At 38.2% G+C, this 11,613-nt stretch overlaps 1 protein-coding gene across 1 annotated transcript; it reads right to left on the reverse strand.

Annotated features, from left to right (window-relative positions):
* Positions 1-492: 492 nt before the first annotated feature.
* Positions 493-11,202, reverse strand: mafk (v-maf avian musculoaponeurotic fibrosarcoma oncogene homolog K). Its single transcript, XM_044099447.1, has 3 exons — positions 10,937-11,202; positions 3,125-3,203; positions 493-3,040 (listed from the first exon to the last, which is right to left on the reverse strand). The coding sequence occupies exons 1-3, from the start codon at positions 11,098-11,100 to the stop codon at positions 2,606-2,608; spliced, it is 678 nt and encodes a 225-aa protein (XP_043955382.1). The 5' UTR covers positions 11,101-11,202; the 3' UTR covers positions 493-2,605.
* Positions 11,203-11,613: the final 411 nt, after the last annotated feature.

Here is an 11,613-nt window from a genome sequence, read left to right on the forward strand (position 1 = left end):
ATTCAGTGTTCAAGTGTGTATAAATAGTTTTGAAGATTTACCACTAGAGGTCAGCATAATGCTTTGCATTTTATTTGCTATGAATATGTAGAACTTGCAAACAGAATAATATTGATTTTGGCTTTAGGACTGAAACACAACACCATCACATTAACAGGTCTGGATTAACAGTGCTGGATACATAAAGCACTAAAAGCATTACCATCTTGGAATATACTTTAAAACCTGTGGTGTCTGCACCAGGTTTACACATAAAACTTACGAGCTCTTAAGAAATGTTAAACGTGAAAGTTTGAAGACTCTGACGATGCAGTTTCATTTTCCTAGTTTTCACAACACTTGTCTCTGGGAACGTAAATGTGTGCTTTAAAATTTGCACCGAAGGATTCTATAATATGGTTTATTGTTTGATCACATTCTAGTGAGGTTCATTTCACATCTCCCTAACAATAGTACATTACCAATAGTTTTAAATGAGCTTTTATTTGACGTAACTGCAATTTCCACTGTTTGCAAGGCTGCAGAATATGAGCCATCTAAATGTATCCTTAAGCAGTTAATTGTCGAGCATAAATACATAAACGTTTTAAGTTATAAACACAGTTTTCTCGTAAATGTGAGTACAATTTGAAAACGGTCAGCATCAATGTCACTAACTTCAGTGAGTGATTACACAGACACACCACTCCCAGTATAGTGAAAGACAGAAAAATAAGTAATATATATAGATCTATATATATCTATATCTATATCTATATATATCTATATACAGATATAGATATATATAGATATAGATATATATTTACAGATTTTCTATGTGTATTGTATAAAACTGATATCAGAAAAAGAACAAAGAACTGGGTGAAAATTCAAGGAGTAAGAACACAGCAATGCCCCTGCCTAAACAAAATAAAATCACAGCAGGTTGTACAGCAGCATAGTTCCCCATTCTGTTCTTTGCAGCTTTTGAACAGGGGAAGAACAGTCATGTCTTCTTACACAAGAGAAAATCCTGACATGAGCAGTCTCTATTGCATTTACTCCAATTTAGGAATGGATCCTCTGTAGGAACAGCTTGTTTTCAAGTCATCTTTATATTTAAATAATGCAAGATGTTCATAGAGAGAAAGACATTTACTGCATTTAATATATGTTTTTTGTGAAGACAGGCGTCAAGAGTTTCTCTTGTAGAAGAGTGTGTCAAAATGCAAAGTAAATAGCTACTGGTTGTAAAAAATAAAAAATACCAACACCGGCGGCAGCAGCACTTCTTGTGACCCAGCGGTAGGAATGACTTCTTTTTTTGTGTCTGGACGGAGTTTATCAACGTAAGTGACAATATAACTAGCAGAAGATTTGTCACCTTTAATCTGTAATATACAGGAAGAAAGTTGATTTTTGTAAGGACTACTTTCATTATCACTATATCCAATATGGATTACCCACCAAACATTGCAAGTGCAGCAAAGTTTACTATCCTTGCTAACTTTAGACTTTCACTAAATATTCCCATTCCATCATCATCATCACACATTAAAGCCCCAGTACATACAAGAATAATTTCTGGTACATTGGTGCATCTTGTAATTTACTTTATACTGTATTGTTACAGTCATAAGTGCTATAATAAAGTAAATTCTATTATTACAAGCAAATTTAGCTCAATCTGCTTTGTAAGCACATTCAAATGTAAAAAGTTAGTTGTAAGTTGAGTTGCAAAAAGGCTTAAAACCTGTTAATATTACAAAAAAAGACAGGGCCATAAAATAGCCATCAGAATTACACCCAACATTTCCCGAACAAACTTTACAATGTCTTTAATACCTTTTAACGTTTTCAACAAAATAATCTAAAATGGCGAACAAATTAGGACCTTTTGGTATGTTTCATAATTGAAGCAAATATGGAGGAGACATCCTCTAGATTTGGTAATACTTTTCAATTACTGTTACTGACACCAGGGTTTTCCAAACATGAAACACAAATATATGTTTGTCAGTTTCCCCATAACAGCTTCTTTTATGGATTAGCATAAGCCAATCAAGCTCAATAACAAATGAAAATCTGAGAAAACTCTCTTATATCACTGGAAACTATTGAGAAACTTCTAGACTTTAATCCTGGGAAATGTAACACCTTATTGTGCTGAACTGCATGTTAATTGTAGATTACTTATAGATCTTTAAGGCAACAGCTTCAAAATTTACAGTTTTTATGTAAATTTACACAAATGGCAAATAACTATACTCCCATAAAGTCAAATCATTTGTATTTTATGTTCTGCAGCATCAAGGATTACACAAGTAAGACAGAATGTAATAAATCTCTACCATCAGTCACAGAGGTAGGGTCACAGAGGCCCAATACCCTGCCGGTGCTGGGGGTCGGATGGGGTTGTGAACAGTGTGCAGACAATATAGATTGTGTAAGAGGGAGGCGAACAGAGACAGAACTGTGAATGCAGCATTATATGACAGAGCTTGGCACCCAATCCTTGAGTCTAACAAACTACTGAGGAACCTCTCAGTACATTATGACTGGGTTCAGGATGCATCAGAGCCAGCAAAGACCAGGCAAAAGAAGGGAAAGCCCAGTCTTGTCAGCACTAAGAGGGAGCTGAGAATGGGGTGGGGCTGGTATTGTGGTTAGCGGACTTGACAATGGTGATGACGCTGGTGGTGGCCACTTTGCCGGGTGAGATTGGCCCCCGGGTTACAGTCCTGGCGAAACACTGCAAGGCCTCGTACTTAGCTCGCAGCGCATCCAGCTCCAATCTCATGCTGGCATTCTCTCTGGCCAGCTTGTCCACCTCCTGCTGCAGCTCTGTCTTTTGTCTCTCCAGCTCTTCCTTCTGGGTGACACGCTTGATGCGACAGCTGGCTGCATAGCCTCGGTTCTTCAGGGTCCGTCGCCGCTGCTTCAGCCGGATGACATCTTCCTTCGTCAGTCCACGCAGATGCTGGTTTAGCTCCCGCACTGACATGGCCACCAACTCATCGTCGCTAAGCGCCGGGGCATTCTCGCCCGTCTCCTTCTTGACCTGCCGGAGGGAGGAAGTGAGTAAAGAACAACTCCACATGCAAACGCAATTTCATAAAACATTTCTTAAATTCATGAGGCTTACCCTTAAAGCTTTGCTTGTCTTGAAATGAGTCGTCATTCCCTGCATGCAGAAAACTGACCAGAACCTCACAGAAGTTGCACTGAAAATGAAACAGATAAAAGCAGACTATTTAACTTCAACTACCTGGAGAGCAACATGTTAAAGGTGATTGGCAACACATTTAGTTAAACTTATCAGTTCCAGCTACCCATTCCACTTTTGTCAATGAAGGACAATTTTCAGAGTTGCCAAATCTGATTCATTTGGACTGAGAATCAAGATTTTTTTTTTTTTCATTTCTCACTCTGCCCAGACAAATCTCACTCCCAACAATAAAAGTTGTCCATGATTGGTCATAATCACCACTTTTTCATGCCATCTGTGTTAGAATACGGACCAAGACTATTGCTAAACGTCTGAACAACATACAATTATTTGGATAGATGAGAAAATACTTTTGGAAATAAAGCTAATTCATTTATATATCTAATTAATTTATTAGAATATATAAAATTCTAATATAAGGCTTGTACAAAAAGCTTTAATTGCTCTTTATCAGCAAAACCCATCACATTGGCTAAAAGCAACACTTGTTCATGTAAACACATGTTCTTGTATGTTTATAAACTGGTTGTCATGTATGCATAGGCTAGGTTAATTAAAATTTGGTAATTTCACTTTATTAAATAAAGACTGACAAATGTCCCAATCTCACAGTAAGCTTTACTGAAGACTAGGTCTCCTTAGTGTATTATACCTTTTTTCACGTTGTAACAATTTTGACAGTAGCTTGGCTACACATGCCAGCAGATGGCAGCAAGCCTCCACGTTAAACCTCATCAGTTTTTGACAGCGTTTGTCTTTTCTGTTAAGAGTGATGAGAGCCAAACTTGTTCATTAAAACAAGCAGAAATAAAACAGCTAAGCCCCACCAGGTTTTTCTTTCACAGAACTCTTTAAAGATTTAAACTTTCTGTGTGTCTGCCACAGCTGTTTTTTTAAAGCCCCCTTGGCACTTATACAGTGAAACAGGTTTCTCTGGCTCCTCTTATGACCAAAGAACAAGAAAAAGAAAAGGGGAGAAAAAACTGAGCAAGTGTGGCACACATCCCCCCAAGGCTCCATTTCAGAACCTGCAGACCAGCCTGACTGGGAGTTCACTGTTCCATGTTCCACAGCTACCATGGAAACGCCCTGTGAATGGGTGGGAGCGTGAGTCACATGGTCAGCAAAAGGGTAAACAACTCTCATTCATAACCACAGCATGGCCCTTAGACAATGTTAATAAACAACTGAAACTTGCTTAAATGTGATCATAACACTCTCTTAAACTTAGCTTCTGTGACAGATCTCTTAATTTTGCCAGTTAGCTTGTATCTCATCGTTTGCAGAGTGTTTAATCTTTTAATATGATGTCTGAGGGTCTACTATCAGTCTGCAGTGCTCCACTCTTTCATCCCACATCAGTATGACATTTGCAGTTATGCTGAACTTTACAGAGGAGTACAGCGGTGGAAAATTCCAGGAGGGAGAATGTCACAGGGAAATAGTTTCCTTTACAGTCAGTGATGTATTTTTGTTGCGAGACAATGTAGTCTATCGATTTAAGGCCATCTCTCTCCGGTTGGATCCTCTTACATTGGGCTTTCCTGAACTGCTCCATGCCCTTATTTATCTCTAGTGGATATTTTTAGCTCACACTGCTGACATAAAATTCTGCCAACTAAACAAATCTAGGAGAGTATGTGATAAGTGATACTTCAGAGGGAGAGAACAAATATCCTCTACAGCGCTTTGAAATGTAGCTTTCACTGGAAAAAATGCTCTGGGTGTTGGGGGGCTCACTTTGTGATATTTATCATGTTTTCACATTTTAGGCCATAAATAGGTCTATGCTAATTCGGGAGTTTGTAGAATGCAGTTGAAAACTGCAGAGAAGTGAAACTGAAAATCAACAGCATTACTATGAAACACCAAGAACTTCCTTTAGAATAGTTAAACGGAAAATAAACGGAAGCAAAAAAGGTGCTAAGCTATGTGTGTGTAAACATCTGTTTAGAGCAGGGGTCCCCAAAGTCAGTCCTCGAGGGCCAGCCTCCTGCATGTTTTAGTTCTCTCCCTGGTGGCACCAACAACCTTCTCAGCATGTCAGTGTTCTTCTTAGGCCTTCTAACGAGCCATCATTTGATCCATGTGCGTTAAATTCAGAATCCAGAAGCCAAGTTGTTGCCCTGAAATTCTTCAGCCATGTGCTTTTTCTTTTTGCAACTTTCACTCCGGTATGGTTTTCATAATCAAGTTTCCTCAGAGGGAAAGTGGCAATTATGTGACACAACCAAATCCACTCGTAAAGACGAGACACAAACAAAACATGGCTTCTTAGAACAGGTTTTCCATAAGGCAGTCTGAGTAAATTCCTCAAAGCAAAGCCGAAAAAAAAAAAAATCAACAACTAAAAACTAAATTACATTCCTGAGCCATGTGCAAACCCTCACATGCATATGGGTAAATCTTCTCGGAAGAGAGAAAGCATGTATTCTGAAATATGTTTTGTGATGTACTCATGTATGTGGTAGGAGTCATAATATCCCCACTCTTAGCATAATGGTTGCAAAAATTCCAAAACGTCTAGAATTCAGAAGAGTCTCACATCCACTGCTTGCCCAAACAAATCATCCGCAGCCTTTGCACACGTATGCAAGTAAGCACTTCACCATCACTCTTTGAGGAAGGAAACATAAACAATACAGACCACTTTTAACACTCAGATTCCTTATGTTTCATCACTGCAGAAGCATGTCTAGTGACTAATAGCTAAGGATAACTTTTACTCAGCAGCACTAGAGAGAGCTGTGCACATTCTTAATGGATGTGTTTAAATTTTTAAATGTATTACTAAAACTTTGCCCCCCAGATGTCTGACAAATACTCAGCCTAAACATTTCCTGTCATTGGAATTGTAGCACTACCAAAGATATTTCTGTTTGCTAAAGGCCATAATAAAGAGCGTGATTTTCTTAGCAGATTATTTCTTTCATTTATTTAATTTTGAAAGTTTAGACATATTCAATTTTAATTCCAACAGAGAATCAAAAGGCCATACTTCCTGTATTTGCAACTGAAATCAGTCTTTTTTTGTGCCATTTTTGGAGTTATGGTTTCGTCCTCTGAGTGCTCTTTCAGATCATTCAGCAAAGGACTTTTTATGTTAATGAACTGATCTTGCCAATTTCAGCCAGAATCTTCATTTGCTTTTAATATGAGGTTGAGAGAGCTGCACAACTTGTTGTTTCACAGTCATCACAGTATTAGCTAGTGCAACAGATTGCAGTATTTTAAAGAATGTTACATTCCATGCAAATAATACTCCCAATAACATATTTAGCATGTAGGATAAATTTCAACATCCTTTCATGCCCATACTATGTGTTGTTTTGTAACTGAGATGTTAAAGTTCGCAAGAGGGTTAGAGACATTGAGATGAAGGATAAGAAAGAAAAGTGTCAGGAAAATACAGGTTAATTCTAACTTGTATCTACTGTCACTGCAGCACAATAGCATAGCAATATACTGTGCAAGACAAAGAGATGCTTATACCTTCATATAATTGTTAGAATAGAAAACCGTGGGCCCTTGAAACATCTGGAAATTGTACCAAGGGATGGTCCAGACTTAGGTTCATAATTCTCTTTCTGATATGAAAGTTGATATCTTTAGACAATTCAGTGAACATACAAGGAAACAGTGCATTTGAGGGTTTCCATGTAAAAACACATACAGACATGTAATTATTTTACATAATTTAAAAAGAAGTTTAGAAATCAACAAAAATAATCAGCTGGGCTTTTCCAGACTATTTACAGGTATACCAGCAAATCTCAATTCCAAATTTGAAGTAAATAAAATAATAATAAACAAAAATCTAAAATAATTCTCATCATTCTGACATTTTTTGAAAAATAAAAACTTCTGCATCTAATGTCAGTGAAGACAAAAGCTCATGTAAATTAAAATAAGTTGCTTCAACTAAATATGCAGTGTATTAGAAGGAAGAGACACTAACAGACTTGTGACACCAAAAAGCTTGCGCTTAACATTAGCACAAGAAGGCAAATAGAAACAAGACAAATGAATCCAAAACAACTTGATTCAAAAAGAGGTTCAATAAACTTTTCAGCATGATCAGTGACATAAACTATTACCAAATCTTGGTTACAGCATGATACTGTGGGGCCCAGTCGCCTCCTAAAATAAACAGCTTATCAAGAGTTATGAGCTCATACTCTGGAGCTAAAAAGAGCTGACTTGTCTTTGTTCCTTTTTATGTCGGAAGTAAACAGAAAACAAATTTGTCTAGACTCTTCTAAGAAATCTTTTCCCACACTTATTCAAGAATGCAAGGAGTTTTTTTACTCCCGACTGACGTGCGTGGCACTCTGCTCCAGCACAGCACATTTGGTGGGATGTTATGCAAAGGAAACGGCGAGCATAACTGCCTGGTGAGTCATGCTGTTTACGGGTAAAAGCGACGACCAGCGGCAGGGAATCACACCCTCCTGATCTGACATTTCCTGGAAAATCCCGTTGTTTCACAGAGAGGAAGGTAAAGTACAGAGAACTTTGGAAATAGTTGCTACGATCAGCCGGAACCTTTGTGCGGAAAGGGAGGAGGACTCACGGAAAAGATATTCTTCCAGACACTGGGATAGAAATGTTAGGAATGCAGGGAGGAAACACGCACTTCTATTCACTTTTTTTACCCTGACATTAAATATGAGTGAGCAAGAAAATTATCATCAGCAGGCTTACACACATTAATTGTAGTGAATAGCTGAGAGGTTTTCCTGCAACATTTAAAGCAATAAAAAGACCACCACTTTGAATGTTTTGGATTATTTGTTTGCCCTGATGATCACCTTTTATTCTCATCACAGCGGTAAGAAGCCACTATTTGATGCATTCAAAAAAGAATGCCTCAAAATAGATAAAACCCAGAACCAGCCCACTGCATAAGCATCACATGCGGCTTCTGAGGGTCCCCCAGTAGCTGGGGGAAATAATTTAAAATAGCAGTGAATATTTTGCAGGTCAAGTTGGGAAACAATGCTATTGCCATAAAGAAATAGTGAAACAAGACAGCAGTTTAATGATCGATAAAATAATAGTAATTCTCTGAAACTGCTATGGCATTTTTGAGATTGCCGTTTTTTTAAGACGGTAAAAGTTTATTTTGCTTTTGGCCCAGCATTGCTTAGCTAGACCTTTAAAGAAAATCTGATCTGTTAAGCAAAATAAAAGAGAGTTATGTACTGCTGGTACATAAATCTCTGCTCATGTCTGTTCAATAAAACTCTTTAAATGTATCTGTACTCTCCTTTTAAGGTATTAGTTCAGGGTCATTAGTTACCTTCAAAGCAAGCCGTGGCCAACTCTGAAACAAAAAAAAACATGCTCGGCATAAATGAGAAATTAGGAAGGTGCAATAAAATCTCTGGCCTGGACATGAAGATGAGTGCTTTGAGCTTGACCTATCTGTTTGAAAGTTTTATTTTCAAGTCCACTTGGAAAAAGTGCTTAAGTTATTCCTCATTTGGTTGGCTAGCAACATGAGTATAAATACTAATGAGGCCTACTTAAACTTTAAATGACAATTTTTTTATGCTCTTTGGAAAAAATGAAACTGCAGGAGTGACAACATAGTAACATAGGAACAATTCATAAGTAATACAAGAATACTGAGCTGGCAAATAGTTTAGCCATCAGCACTGAAGTTTCCAATTGACACATTGATCACCTCTAGATCAAACCTAAAATAGTCTAATTAAACATAGACTGGAAAATCCTACACTAAACAGATATTCTTTAAAGAAAGAAATTGCAAAATATAAACCAGAGACTCTTTAAATCTATTAATTTTTACTCTAATTGAATATTTGTTTAAGGCCCGTGATTTTTTAAACTTTTGTGATGAAACTTTTATGAAAGCAAAAGAATAAATAAAAAACATAGGATTCATAGATTCTGTTCTTGTTCTCACAATCACAATGCTGTGTTTGGTTCTTGTGAGCTAGATGTATCACCACACCCTTTGACATTAATGGGGTAGTGGTGGAAATTAGCCCCCAGGTCTCTGAACAACCTGAGACCGGCTTTGTTGAAACATTACTAGCTCATGAGTTGAAAGAAACCTTTTAAGACTTTAAGAGGAAAAGCAGAGAAAAAAAATCGTATTTGCAATTTTAGGTGGCGAGAGAACTGTTTTAGGAAGAAAAACACATCTTCATTCAATTATGTCTTATTTTTCCTGTTTATACTCCACTTTGCACATCCAACAGTATTAAAAATATATGATGCGTAAAGGTAATTATCAACAAAACTTATTTTATTCCAGTAAGAGGAGCAAAACACATCACAGTGAACATGTTCCATGTGAATCATACCATAAGTGACCACAAACATTTCACTTTCACAACATTTCACCACAATGGCTGGTGCAATTGGCGACACTGATTTCATCAATCACTAGACAAAGTGGGGGGACTTCTCCTCGAGTGCTTTGGTGGCACAATGAGTCAGCTGTTGCAAGTTCTCCCTCCAAAAAAACACATCATCACTTTGGAGACTGAGCCACATGTTAACCTTATGACAGCGCAATACACACGCTACCCCCTCCCTCCTCCAGGCTGAAAGGCGCCCACCAGAAACAAAAGTGAATCAGAACATCCTCCTGGCTTCGAATCTATGGCAGATCTTAGTGGAATAAACCATTGAGAGACAAATATTTTCCATTTATTAATCACTGGACCAGGACCACAAGTCCAAAATGTTATGCAGAAGATAATGCAAAAGTAATGAGAATCATGTGCCATTATGTCATTGGCCCTTACAGAATGTCTCACTTATCTTGGCCCAAGAAATGACAATTTCTATCCCCCAGAAATCGTAATAAAACGAGTGATAAGATAACGGCACTTGTTTTTGAGTGATTTATTGTTTGTGGAAATATGCCCCTTCTTCCTTCCCCTCCCTCCTGCAATGGACTAGTCAGCCCCGGTGGTCTCTGGTGCCCTTTCTCCCACATGTCTACAAAGCAGACCACGTGTTGATTCCGATGTTAGAAACCGTAGGCTGGAATTTTGCATCGTTGGAACCTGTTATAGAGGGCTGAGTGTTAGAAACAAACTATAAGGTTGTGAAAAATGTGCGTGGAAATAGTTTCAGCAGAGACAGGTGGAAATTGTTGGATTATTTCACTTCCATTTTTCTTAAAAACCTGATCCGACTGGCGATAACTTTTTTATTGAAAAGCACAACCATTATAAAAAATTAAAAAGTGTTTTTTTAACTTGTAATGATATGCGAAGGCTTGTCATTTTTAAGTGAGTGTTCCGCTTTGACGCAATGCTTTTATAGGTTATTTTAATATTTTCATAGGTTTCAGACATGCAAATTATTTTACTATAAAAAACTGAAGGATAATAAATTTAAGTATTTTTTTATGGCTGTGATTTACAAAATAATAATAATAAAAACAGGAAAGACATCTTCAGCAGTTCTGATCATTTTCTCACTTCAATTGCAATCACTTTCTGTGCATTATTTTTTTTTCTTTTTTCTCCAGCACCAACACGTGTCCTCTCGGCTCAAACAATCCGCAAGTCAACATAAACTTCCCTAACCACTACCAATAATCTCCCTAATCGCCCAGTGAATCCAACACCAGCGTGTCTGCGCCTATACATCAACGTGACAAATTTCAGCAATTTTCTGAGGAATGTCAAAACATATTGTAGAAGAGCAAAAGAAAAAGGAAAAAAAAAAAAACAACCATACCTCTGTGAACGCGGATATGTGTAGACGGGGATGCGTAAAGGTGGCGGAGTAAGTTTCCTATCCAAGCGGCGAAGTGAGTTGACCCAGTCGGCGAGACGCGGCAGGAGGGTAGTGGTGTATCCTCGTACTGAATTAACTACAAAACAACAACAATGTACCAACATTCCACGCTGTGCTTCCGCAAGCGCTCACGTCACCTATTCCTCGTGACCGCCCCCTCCATTCATGAAAATAACTTTCTGCTGACGTCAGTCTAGAGAGGGGGGCCCAGGCCGGGGGGAGGCCAGAAATAGAAGACAGATACCGCTGGCAACCGCTTTTGCTTACTTTACAAAACATATCAAAGTTGGTTTGCCCGGAGACATTTTGGCTATTTACTTGTTGCTCTCTCCGCCAGACGAGCCTCCTGTTCTGAGTGGACACTTTCATGGCCAGGTTTTAACTACAAGGTATTCAAAAATGTGCTTTCACGGAGGGAAAACAGCGACGCCCCCCTCCCCATCCCCTCTGTCTGCCTTTTGGGAGCAGCAGCATTCCATTCCTGGGGAAAGTATGCAGAGTAGTAGCCCAGAAGTCACAGGATTTCTCTTATTTTAACTGCAGCATGTGGCGTCACTGCTATTTTGGGTAATTAACTACTGACCTTAAATATGTTAAGCCATATAAGGTCGAAACTT

The sequence above is a fragment of the Gambusia affinis genome, linkage group LG19, assembly GCF_019740435.1.
Source record: "Gambusia affinis linkage group LG19, SWU_Gaff_1.0, whole genome shotgun sequence".
NCBI classification, from domain to species: domain Eukaryota; kingdom Metazoa; phylum Chordata; class Actinopteri; order Cyprinodontiformes; family Poeciliidae; genus Gambusia; species Gambusia affinis.